Source organism: Patagioenas fasciata, chromosome 18 (genome assembly GCF_037038585.1).
Source record: "Patagioenas fasciata isolate bPatFas1 chromosome 18, bPatFas1.hap1, whole genome shotgun sequence".
Taxonomy (NCBI): domain Eukaryota; kingdom Metazoa; phylum Chordata; class Aves; order Columbiformes; family Columbidae; genus Patagioenas; species Patagioenas fasciata.
The window spans coordinates 676187-688400 of record NC_092537.1 but is presented as its reverse complement, the minus strand read 5'-3'; the positions used below and the strand labels follow the sequence as shown (position 1 = coordinate 688400).

At 60.0% G+C, this 12214-nt stretch overlaps 1 protein-coding gene and 1 long non-coding RNA gene across 5 annotated transcripts; both read left to right on the top strand.

The window, feature by feature from the left end:
- Positions 1-5597, top strand: CBX4 (chromobox 4). 4 transcript variants are annotated; one of them, XM_065852519.2, is made up of 5 exons: positions 4-253; positions 334-377; positions 1131-1196; positions 1839-1905; positions 2422-5597. In XM_065852519.2, exons 1-5 carry the CDS (start codon positions 185-187, stop codon positions 3754-3756), a joined length of 1581 nt encoding a protein of 526 aa, XP_065708591.1. In that variant the 5' UTR covers positions 4-184; the 3' UTR covers positions 3757-5597. The 4 variants fall into 4 exon arrangements, with proteins under 4 accessions (XP_071672425.1, XP_071672426.1, XP_071672424.1 ...); XM_071816325.1 differs by lacking the exon at positions 1839-1905 and having other exon boundaries at positions 2-253; XM_071816323.1 differs by lacking the exon at positions 334-377 and having other exon boundaries at positions 3-253.
- Positions 5598-7812: 2215 nt separating this feature from the next.
- LOC139829311 (uncharacterized) lies at positions 7813-10608 on the top strand. Its single transcript, XR_011741782.1, has 2 exons — positions 7813-9167; positions 9548-10608. It is a non-coding gene; the product is annotated as an uncharacterized lncRNA (long non-coding RNA).
- The last annotated feature ends 1606 nt before the right edge of the window (positions 10609-12214 follow it).

Genomic DNA, 12214 nt, shown 5'->3' with positions numbered 1-12214 from the left:
GGGCAGCCGGGCCCGGGAGGCGCCGCCTCCCTGACGTCTCGCTCCGGGATTTGCACGGGTTGCGGTGCCGCGGCGGCCGGGGCTTAGTGTCTGTCGGGTCGGTGGCGGGAGCTGCTGGCGCTAGAGCTCATCTCGGCTGCAGCGGCGGCCGCGGACGCCCGGCCCGGCCCCTCCTGGCTGCAGCATGGAGCTGCCGGCGGTAGGGGAGCATGTCTTCGCGGTGGAGAGCATCGAAAAGAAGCGGATCCGAAAGGTGAGGAGGGCGGCGGCGGCGGGGGGCGGCCGGCCGGCGGGTCCAGCTGACGCCGTGTCTTTGCCTCCCGCGCTCCGCAGGGCAGAGTCGAGTACCTGGTGAAATGGAGGGGATGGTCGCCCAAGTGAGTACCGAGCGGGGATGGCAACGGGGTTGGGGCGGCCCGGCCCGGCAGCGGGGGCTCTGCTGCTCTCGGCGCCCCGGGAAGGGCCCCGGCCGGGGCGGCGGGCGGGCGGGCGGCGAGAAGCGGCCTCGGGGCCCGGCGGCGGCGGCGGTAGCCGAGCGAGGCGGGCAGGCGGCGGCTGATGTGCACCAGAAAATGGCTCCTTCCCCCTTTCCCTTCTCGGGAGCTGGGCTCCATATTGCAGAACCGGGGGGTGGGGGGGAATAACCGCAAAAATAACCCGCGCCGCCCCGCAGCCCGCGGCGGGCGGGCGGCCCCCGAAAGCCGCCCGCGGAGGCGGAGGCACCGGCCGCGGAGCCAGGGCGGCCGCTGCGGGTTGCGGAGTATTTGGGGCTTGCATGACAGTGCCGGCGGGGGGGCGCGGGGGAGGGGGTCCGCGCTGCTGTTCCGGACTCGGCGGCCGGGTCCCTCCTCCGCGCCGCGGCTGCTTTCCTGGGTCCGGGAAAAGGGATTTGGAAAATTTCATCATGACATGCCTAGAATTCCTCCGGAATAATAACTGCGCTAAATAAACAGTTTCGTCCCCGTGCCCCCCCGCTTTCCCGCCCATCCCCCCCCGGGGACCCGAGCCCCGGACACCCTCTCCCGGGCGGGCCCAGTGCTCCGGGCCAGCAGCGGGGCGGCCCTGCCCGGGACCCCGGCCCCTCCGGCCGGGCCCTGCGGCTGACGGCCGCTTTCCTCCCCTCTCGCAAGATACAACACGTGGGAGCCGGAGGAGAACATCCTGGACCCCCGGCTGCTCATCGCCTTCCAGAACAGGTGAGCGACGGGCGGGGGGGGGGGCGGGAGGGGCGGCGGGCACCCGCGCCCGCTCCGGCAATTGCAGCTGCGTCACGGAGCCGGGGGCGGGCGCGGGACGGGGCCGGGCTCGGGCTCGGGGGCGCGGGGCCGCCGGGCGACGCCTCCGGTTCAAGGTCCCCCGCGCCGCGCTCCCCCCACGCCGCGCCTTGCGCTCCTGCCTGCCCGGGGATTCGATGCCTGGAGTGGGGAGGCGGCGCCGCCGCTGCTGCTGCGCTTGGACGGGCTTCTGCTTTTTTTTTTTTTTTTCTGCTCTTTTTTTTTTTTCCGTGCATTTATTTCCTGTAGTATTTTGGCGCAAACTGTAAACTTCAGCCCCTCGCTGCAGCAGGGGGAGGTGGAGCAGGGAAGTTGCCTTGCCAGGCGGCTCCTGCCTCTGCGAATCTGCCATGTCCCCGTCCCACCGCCTCCTGCAGGACCCCTGGCCTGCAGCTCCGCACCTGCGGGGCCCGACTCCCCTCCTGCCACCCCCCACCAGTTTGCTGCACCCGGGTAGGGTCACTGGCACCATGGGAGCTGCCATGAGTGGGGTGCAGGGAAGGGTGCACCCCGGGGGTCTGCGTGCCGCTACTCGGGCCTCGCCGTGACTCTGTGTTCCCGCAGGGAGCGGCAGGAGCAGCTGATGGGATACCGCAAGCGGGGGCCCAAGCCAAAGCCGCTGGTCGTGCAGGTAAATGCGCTGTAGAGCCCAGCTACTCCTGGGCTGCCTGTTTGCAGCGTGGCCTGGTCCCCAGGGAGCCGCTTTCAGCGGGTTTCATCATGCTGAGGAGCCGCGCGCGCAGCCCGGGCACCTCGCAATGCCCCGGGGACCCCCAGGCCCCAGGGCTGAGCTCATTGCGCCATCCCAGCCCCCTTCCCCTCGGGGCCGCAGAGCAGAGCCACTGCGCCCGCGGCCGGGCGGCATTAGCAGGCTGCTCGCAAGCTCGGCAGCAACGGTCCTGCTTGGCCCCTGTTCCCAAACGGCTGATTGAAGGGTGCTTTTCTTCTTTTCATTGCTTCATTAATCTGGAGCAATGCACAGCCTGTAAGTTGGAGTGGGTTGGGGCTGCCTGCTTGAGGACACAGCGTCCAGTGAGGAGAGCTGCGGGAGGGGCGGGCGTTTCGCCGGAGCCTTCGGCACCTGCCGGAGCACCGGCACCTCCCTCTCCAGCTCTACCTGACTGCAGCCCCTGGCTTTGTGTTGCAGCTTCCCTCCTTCGCCCGCCGCTCGAACATCCTCACGGGGCTGCAGGACCCTGCTGTGGACACCAGGCCAAAGCTGGATCTCGGCTCCTCTGGCAAGAGCCAGCAGCACCAGTATGAACTCAACAGCAAGAAGCACCACCAGTACCAGCCCAATGGCAAAGAGAGTGGCATGAAGCACCAGTCCCACAGCAAAGGGAAGTATTACTACCAGCTGAACAGCAAGAAGCACCACCACTACCAGCCGGACCCCAAGATGTATGAGCCCCATTACCAGCACAGCAGCAAGGAGCTGCAGAGCCAGACCTGCTTGGACAGCAACAAGAGCCCCCTGGTCACCCACCCGGACAAGTGGACTCATGGCCCAACCAAAAACCTGCTGGGCCCAGTCAAGAACCTCACTGCAGAGGGCAAGAATGGGGCTGAGAAGAACCTGTCTAGTGGTAGCGGGCCTCCCCCGAGGGACAGGGTGACCAGCAATGGCCTTGGCGGCAAGATGAAGATCGTCAAGAACAAAAACAAGAACGGGCGTATTGTGATTGTCATGAGCAAGTACATGGAGAACGGGATGCAGGCGGTGAAGATCAAGTCTGGGGAGCCGCCCCGAAAGCGGCCTGCGGAGGAGAGGACTCCTAAGAAGGGTGGGGAGGAGAAGCTGGAGGCTTGGAGGAAACCAGGGGAGGAGAGAGTGGTGGGCAGCAACGCCCTGAGCAAAGCAGAGGGCGAGGGCCGGCAGCCCCCCGCAGAGCTCGAGGAAAGCCCCCCGAAGCCTCCCCTGCCCAAGGAGCTGCCCCTTCCTCCGTCGGAGCAGCCTCTGCAGCTCACCACCAAGCCGGACCTTGTGCCCTGGTCCCTGGGTCCCGTCTGTGAGCACAACCCTTCCTCCATGGGACTGAACCTCTCCAGCGCCGGCTCGCGGAAGCGCTGCCTGTCGGAGCCACACATGGAGCGGGAGCCGGGCAAGAAGCGCCTGACCTCCCGCAGCGTCAGCGCCCCCACCTGCCTCAGCCCCCCGGCCCCGGAGCGGCCGGAGCCGCCCACGCCCGCCCAGCCAGAGGTCATCCTGCTGGATTCAGACCTGGACGAGCCCATAGACTTGCGGTGCGTGAAACCACGGGCGGAGGGCGAGCTGGCTCTGGCGCAGGTGAAGCCGGAGGTGTCGCCAGCACCGGCCGAGAAACCGGCCATGGAGCCTCCGCAGCCCCAGGAGGCTGCAGAGGAGGAGGAGGAGGAGGGTGAGTCCCTGCAGGAATTCAAGCCCTTCTTTGGGAATATAATTATCACAGACGTGACCGCAAACTGCCTGACCGTGACCTTCAAGGAGTATGTGACGGTGTGAGGTGGGACGGCGGCTGCTCCCCGTGGGAGCTGCCTGCCCACCCCGGGGCCCGCGGCCCCACAGCCTCCCGCTAAGGTACTGGTGCCCGTTCCCCAGAGCCCGCGTGCCCCTGCCCGCGCCGCGGCGGCCGAGCCTGCCGTCCCCACCGAGGGGACGCCGGGACAGGACCGGGCACGGCGGCCGTCCCTGCCGTGGGGGGTGTCCTCGCCGCTGCTCCCGCCCCGCGGTCGGGGGCTCCCCGGGACCGCGGGCACCGGGACAGGTGGGGATGGGTCCCGCCAGTTACTCAGAGTTATAGTATTATATTTTAACAGTGCTAACTTGTCGAGTGATTCTTGCTCCCGTTTGTACGTGGTGTTATTGAAATGTATTGTTTGAGCTGAAAGCTGGTCGCTCTCTGACCACGCTAATATATTTATTTGTAGGTATTTATATAATGAAATATAAAGCCTAGATTTATGGAGTCCCTAGATCACCTTATAAACTATATCAAATGAATATTTTCTGTTCTCCTTTTTAACCATTCAGCATTTGTTAGTCTTGTCCCCTCGCCCTCTTTACAACCCGCAGGACCATCCCCGGTATATATTTTTTGATACTGTACACATGTGGTGTTTCTATGTGCAAAAAAAAAAATCGTTATCTAAAGCTAAACAAGCTATTATAGAAATTGCTGCTATTAGAAATGTCTAAACTATAAGCTTCCAATTATTAATTGCTTGAATGTAAATATTAAATGGAGATGTTGAAAGTGCATTTGATGTTCTGCAGCTAGTGTAGATCGAATTGCAAAGCCCAGCTGCTGGGAGGTGGAGCGCGAGCTGCCAGAGGAGCTTCCTGGTCCGAGGGCTGTGGCACGGGGAAGAAATGTATCATGCAATCGTTGCGAAGGACTATAAACCTCTACAAAACCTACCGGGATTTGGAGTGCGTTTGTTACCGCATGCGGACGGGCGGAAGGCGTCCCTGTGCGGGCAGGCTGCGGCTGGGCTGCCCCGGAGCAGGTACCTGCAGGTTAAAATGGGCTCTGGGATGCGGTGGATGGAATGTGCTTCTGAATTTTCCCCAGATGGGGGGTGCCCGCGGTGCCAAGGGCACCCTGTCTTCTGCTGCCGCCCAGGTGGGCAGCGAGGCCATAGGAGCTGGCGGTTCGATGTTTCCCTGCAGTGCCGGGCAGGGCTGGGATTCTCCAAAGCAAACGGGCTGCGCGGAGCCGGGTGCTGCTGGAGCGAGGCAGACGTGAGCCTGCGGACATCCCTGAACTAGATTAATACTTGCTGGAGGCCTTTGAAAGTGCAGCACGGGGCTCATTCTTTACAGACGGCTCAGGTGAAGGTGGCAGCCCGGCAGTGTGCGCCGGAGCCGGCCGTGCCTGGCTCAGCTGCAGCGCTCGGGCCCCAGCATTCCCCGTGGTGTTCCCCAGCAGAGCCGAGTTCTTGGACAGTAACTGTCCCCTGGACCCTGGGCTTGCCAAACGGCCTTGGTTGCTGGCCTTTCTCATCCTGGGCTTTTGCTTGAAGTTGATTTCTCTTTCAGAGCTGTTAGTTGAAATACTGTCGCTGATGGCACGTTAAGTGTATGGACAAGAGCCTCAAGCTTGTGAGAAGCAGAATGAATAGGTTTGGGTAAGGTGGACCCTGCAGTTGTGCCACTAGAGCCACCCGAAGCCGTGGGTGAGGTGCCCGGGCTCCGGGTCCTGCTGCGGTGTGACAGGTGTCTGTCCAGGCAGTGCTGCTCCCAAAGGCAAAACAACCCCCCCCACCTCATGCTGCCCACTTTTGGGCAATCCAGTCTTCTAAGGCTTCATTTTATTTAAATAAATACAAAAATCATCTTGGCAACTGTTCCTTCGTAAATCCTGGGGATTATGTGGCAGAGGGGTGGGGCAGCACCCAGCCAGGTGTCATCTGCCAGGGCTTGTTCGCAGCAGGAGCCGCTGCGTGAGCTGTGGCAGCCCGAGCCTTGTCTACAGATGTTCGTGTGCCACAGCCAGAGCGCTTTTCTGAGGCAGCTGGGGTGAAAGCAGCCGCTGTGTGTGGACGCCGTTTGCTCACCTAGGGGCTTGTACCCCAGTGGAACAGCCTTGACCGCGGACACTTGTCACAGGTGTTGGCTTTGGTCCGGTGTAGCTCAGGTCTGCTACTCCGCGTGCGATGCTGGAACAGCTTCTGGGAGCTTGCACCAGGAAGCTGGCTCCATCCCAGCTATTTGGTTAAACTCGGTGTGGACAAGGTTAGTCTGTCAGCTCGGTTCACCTCTGGTTTCAGTTGATGCTCCAAAGTCAATGGAAACTTGTGCAATATGTTTAGTGCTGCCTGCATGGGGACCCCAAAAACCTGATGGTGTGTGCACAGAGAGTAAGGGGAAATATGTGAACTGTGATTAAAATCAACATTTTGCCTGTTAGCTGTGCTGAATCTAAAGAGGGTTCTAATCAGCTCTGCACATCAGCGGGGCTGTGTGAGTGGCAGCTGAGGTGCTGCGGCAGGTGAACCCCACTCTGTGCAGGGGATGCCCTGGGATGGGTTGCGTTTCGGGAAGCGTTTGGGGCTGTCCCAGCCTTAACTGGCAGAGCAGACAATCAGAAATGATGCATTTCCCTTGATTAATTAAGCTAATGGTTATCTGAAAACAAAAATGGCATGGAAGAGGAGACGCATGCTCAGAATGCAAAATGTGATTTATGAAAGGGGAAGTGTGGCTCGACAGACAGCGGCGGGAGCCAGTGCGGGAGCGGGGCCGGGCCGGCGTCTGCAGGAGGAGAACGGGGCTGTGCCCACCAGGGCAGGTGGAACCCGCGGGGTTTCTCACAAATGGTGGGATTTGCCTTTTGACCGCGGGCTTGCAGGCTCCTGGCCAGAGCCTGAGCATCGCTGCCGCTGCCACGAGTGGGTCAGCAGCCTCCTTCGCCGGTCTGTAGGTGTGGGAGACTCCTGGTAATTAATAACTGTTTGCAGGTTTACAGTTTAGCTCATTAGCGTTTTAGAAAGTGGATTGTATTGTGTTGCCCATTTTTAAGGAAACCGTGTTCCTCTGCGCGTGCTTTTTGCGCTTTCCCCCCTGCACCCACCGCCGCTCCGTGGGCCGCGGCAGCACCTACAGTGTCGGCTCTGCCGGCAGCAGCTGTGGTTGGCTTGAGGCGCCATTTCCCGGAAACCACACAGCCAGATATTTGTTAGTTTAATAGTTTGATCGTGTTTATCACAACTCCAGCAGCTTCCTGTGCAGTGAAAGGTGTGATAAGTAGTTACTGGTTTAAAAGATACACCCTCCCCTTGCTCTGCGCCAATTGGCTGGGAAAGATTAAGTGTTTCGGGTATGAATTACTTATTCATACCGCTCTCTTTCCATATTAAGTGCATCAAAGCTAAATGCCTGTTACTGAGTAAATTACTCTGAAGTCCACTATGACTTCCAATGGTTATCAGAGAGATCCGGGATGAGATGGAGCATCACCGCGCTCCATTAGGAAAACCGGTGTGTGCTACATTTAATGTATTTCCCAGGAATGCGTTAACCTATGCTTGGTTTGAATTTATTCCAGACAAACATTTGTTGATTTAAAAGGAGAATGTGTATTTGTAGTTTAGCTCTTCTGAAGGTTCTGATGCATCCACCTATACATGGAACTGTAGATTTGTGCTGTAAAGCTGCTGTCAGGTTCTCCTCCCCAGCGTGGTGGTACCAGTGATGCACCAGTGCTGGGCTGGGATCCGCGCTGGGCGCCGGGAGGGGACGGAAACCCCGTCCCCAGGTGACAGCCACGGGGCAGCCGGCAGGGAGGGCCCTGGGGAAGGGGTCACATCTCCGGGGCGAGGATGCTGTTAAGGAGAAGGATGTTAAATGAGCAGACGACATGGAGCTGATGTCTGTTAATGGTGATGAGGAAGAGGCTCGTGGGGACCGGAGGCCTCTCAGATGCAGAGTGGGGATGCGAGAGGAGCTCTGCCCCGGCGGGCAGGGCCGTCCGCGGGGGGAAGCGGAGGATTTCCCGGGCAGTCGGGGCGCGCTGTGCTCTTGCTGGTGCGGGGTGGGGGCGGCTGCTCCAGGCCGTCATTGCAGAGATCTGCCACCCAGGGCTTTTGCTGGATTTTCGGTGGGGCTGGTGTCCGTGCGTCTGGGTGAGACCTGGGGCTGGTGGGTGAGTGAGATGTGAGGGGCCTCCCCATTCAGCCCCAGCCCTCTCGCCTCTCCTGTTCCGCTGGGCTGCCTCCGCTTTTCCAGTCACAAATGGCTGGCGGTAGGAAATCCTCGGTCTCCTCCACAGATAACATCATTTGGATTCAGCCCAGATTCATGCGAGATCTGTGTTGGGAGGAGATGGCTGCAAGGACACTGCTCTGTTTACGCTTTCGCCAGAAGAGGAAAAAGGCTCCGCAGAACTGGGCACAGCCCAGAGCACCTCCAGGTGCACCCAGAGCCTCAGTGAGCAGCTCCCGAGAGTCCCCTGGGTGCGGGAAAGCTCCTGCCTGCCCCCTGAGCTGGGGACTGTCCCGTTAAAGACAAAACGAAGCAAGTCAGGTGGTGACAAGGCGGCTGCCACCAGCGATGTCTGACCCAAATGCAGCTCTGCAGGAGCTGCCATGGGCAGCGTCAGTGTGGTGGGAAAGAATGGTCGTGTGAGCAAGATGTTGGATGGAGGAGATGAGGGCTCAGCTTCTGGGACCCCCTGGTTGCCGTGGGGAGTGTCAGAGGAGGGGGACAGGGTTGGGTGACGTGGGAGAGGGACTGTAGTGGCTGCAACAGGCACTGTGCCACCAGCTGGAAGGGAACAAGGGTCCTGGTTGTGGAGCTGCCGGTAGGAACCATCCCTGGGTCTGTGCCAGCGCTTGGAGTGCTATGGACACTGAAGGGCTGGTACTGCGTGACGGACCTTTGGGTGCAAATGGGAGCGAAATGAGGGTCTCTGCAATGATGGAAGCTCAGGGCAGGCATTGGTGGGGCTGAGGGTGGCCGGGGTCCCCGCCTCGGGCTGGGCCCTGCCGGCATCTCCCATCGCAGGGCAAGATCCCAGGCTCACCCGGGAGCCATTTGCCGGCACCTACTGCAGTCATTTCTCAGAGGGAGCCGTCAGTTCAGCTGACACCTTGATGTAGTTTAAAGCAAACTGCAAACGTGAAGATTTATTTTTATCGAACGAGCAGGCATATAAAACACGCTGTGCAATGCGGCGCAGCCTGCTGAGAAGTACCCGAGCCCCAGGAGTTGTGGCTTTGGCACGCCGGGCTGCCTGCCGTCCCTGGCCGACCCTGCTGATAGCAGGTCCGCGGGGTTTAAGGGTGGGGAGAGACGGAAACTTAATCACCAACTGCCAAACTCTCAGGACGTCCATCAACCACCAGGACCCTTTTGCAAGGGACGGCGCTGGCACCTGTTGGGACGACAGATCCTGACCCAGCCAAGTCGCTGAGGTAAAGTTGCTGGGGTTACTGGCTCTCTGTCCCTGGGAGGTTCTGGGAAAGGGGGTTTCAGGTACAAGGAAGGGATTTTCCATGGTGCAAGTGTGGACACAGGTTTTGTGGTGTAAGCATTTTTTAGTTAGAAGTGCTTAGGTCAAGGTAAGGAAGGGAATAGCCTAAACCTTCAGGAGGTATTGCCATTGTGCTGTAGCAGCCAGGGCAGAAAAGTCCTGCAGGTACAGAAAATAAATGTAAAAGACTTCGCTATTATTATAGAATGCATTACCAGTAGTCTGAATGGGGGGTCTGAGCTGATGAAGTTTTAACAAACATGTGTTTCATGTTGGATGTAAAGACTGCACTGAGAATAAATTCTCGTTGTGCCAATGTAGAGCAACATCTGGTCTTGTGGGAAGCCACTGGAAGCTCCATCTTCGTCTGCAGCGGGGCGAGCCTGGGATGTGCGACATGAGGAGCGGCGGTGGTTGGTAACAGCGCGAAAAGAGCTACAGCCGGGATCTCCAGAGCGAGCAGCCGCCCCGGCCAGGGGTTTGCCCGGAGCAGGGCCCTGGGCCACTCGGGTTTGTTGCACTCCCCTCTCCCCTCCCGGGGATGCCCAGCACAGGGAATGGGTTTCTTTCGCTTATGAAGCACAAGAATGGGAAAATCAGGATGACCTAAACTTCAAGAGTTCCCTCTCGGCTGTAGCTAAAGATGGAAAATTGCAGACCCCGAGCTGCTCTGAGCGCTGTGAGCAGCAGAGGCTGCGGATGGAACTGGGACTCGACCTTTCCCTCCTGCCCGGTGCCGGGGATGGGCGGGGGGCCGGGAAGGTCCAGCCCCGGCCGGGCTGATGCTCCGCGGTCCGTGTCACACGGCGTGGGCACCGCCGCGCCAGCCGCGGGGCGGGATCTGTCCCCGGCCCCTTTAGAGAGCCCGACCCGGGGCCGGGGGGAGCGGCGCGGGGGGGCGGCGAGCGGTGGGCTAAAATGGCCACGCTCGGCTGCAGGCGTGGGCTGTGCCATGCGGCAAGGGTTAACCCCCCCAAACGGCATGCTGGGAAAGGGGGAGGCGATCGGCACCGGGAGCGTGTGCGGGGGGCGGGCAGCGGCGGGCAGCGCTCCCCGGCAGCCAGCGAAGCTGCAAAATGCCCTTTGTGTGAGCCTGGGCACCGGCAGTTCGGAAAATGGAGCTTGGCGGGGAGGGGTTCCCCTCCTCTTGGCACTGAATTTCTGGGTCTCTGCACCGGTATTTCTCCATCTCCTGCTTCCCGAGGGGAGGACGCCCGACCCTGCCGCGGGTGCCACCGAGGGGAACGCGCTCCCCGGGTCACCGTTCGTGGGGCTTTTCGGAGCTCACATCCCAGAGACTTAAGAAATCATGCAGATTTTGGTTTTAAAAAAATGGAGGTTCAGGTTCTTTTAAATATCAAATATAAGCTTTGAACAGAGAAGGTTTGTGCAGTATCAGGGAGCCACTGAAGCATCTCAAAGCACAAAATAAATGGTAATTTTCACATATGCTAGTAAACGTTAATTTTCGCATATGATAGTAATTGCACATGGCTTGAAAAACGTTGTCCCTCCATGTCCCCGTCCATTTGCAGTGCGGTGCGAGCCAGACCGTCATTTTATCATCAGGAATGTATTTTACAGCCACTGCCCTCCGCGTGCGTGGGGTCCACCCGTGACACTCTCCTTCCTCCGCCTGTGTCCTCTGGCACATGAAGGCGCCAGCAACAGATGAAACAGGGAGAGCCAGGGTGGGCTGTGCAGAGCAGGCGGTGTGGTGCTCAGACACCCGAGGTGCCGTGACCCCCCGGCTGGCTGGCGGGATGGTGTCTTATCTGGAGTTTAAGGGCTCAACCTGACCCTGAGCCATTTTTAACCCGAGGTGGGAAGAGCCCTCCCTGGGTGTCCCTCTCTGCTTTGAAAAATTCTTCGCTCACTCCACGGTATCTGCTTTCCTGATGTTTTTCATTTTTCTCCTTCTGCAACCTGAAGCAGACCCACTTTTCCAGCGTTTGATGCTCTGCTTCTTGAAGATGCTTTAACTCTCAGGACTCAGAAATAACTCCTAGCAAACGCAGTGCAGAGACCCAGCAAGAAGACATCTAATCTAATGTATCACATTTCCATAGTTTGTGCTGCAAGCAGCAATTTGTGGTTCAGCAGCAACGGCTGAGCAGAGACGAGCATTATCACAGGAATTCCTTCCATCTCCCGCCTGAGTGTGTGACAGATAAGTCCTGGACGTGGCATTGTCTTTTCTGGTGTCGGACTAACAGGCTTAACTCTTTTTTTGTTTCCCTGGAAAAGCAATTTTACCTTTGTCTTGCGCACCCTTGTTCCCCGTAACTGAGAATTTGCCGCATGGTGCAACATCCCGTGTGCTCGGGGAGCAAATCGCCGAGAAGGGAGGTGGCACAGAGAGGCCGTAAATACCCGCACCCTCGAGGGCGTGGGCTGGGGAGAGTGGGCAGGCGGGCTGCTGAGCACGGCTCAGGGCGAGCTGCTTTTCCAAGGCACGGGGAATCGGCACGGGAGGGTCTGGGACTGTGCCCTGGGAGATGCTGCATCACAAAATGATGCGGTAACCGGAGGGGCAGCCGCATCGTGGTGCCGTTTGGTGCGGGGTTGTAGGGCTGAACCATCCCTCGGGGGCCACGGGACGTCCCCCACGGTGAGAAGTGGGCTGGCAAGTGTTTACCCCCGTTCTTCTCCTGGAGAGGGAGCACGGGCAGGAGGAGCCGAGGGCTGAACCTGCTCGGAGGAGCGGGGTTCCGACCGGGAGCCGCTCCCCCGGTGCGGGGTTTGCGGTCAGGGATGGCTCTGTCCCCTCCCCTGCCCCTCTTCGGGGAGCAGCCTGCCCGGAGGAGCTGGAACACAGACCTCCGGGGCAAGGGCCATCGCCTCCCGCCGCTCTCTCGGCCCCGCCGGGCACCGGGTCCAGCCGTGCCCTCCGCGGAGCGCTGTCACACGGGGCCGGGGGCAGGGCAGGGGACACGGACAGCACCGCCAACGGGGAGGATTCTTCGTGTTTGCAGGGGAAATGGAAGG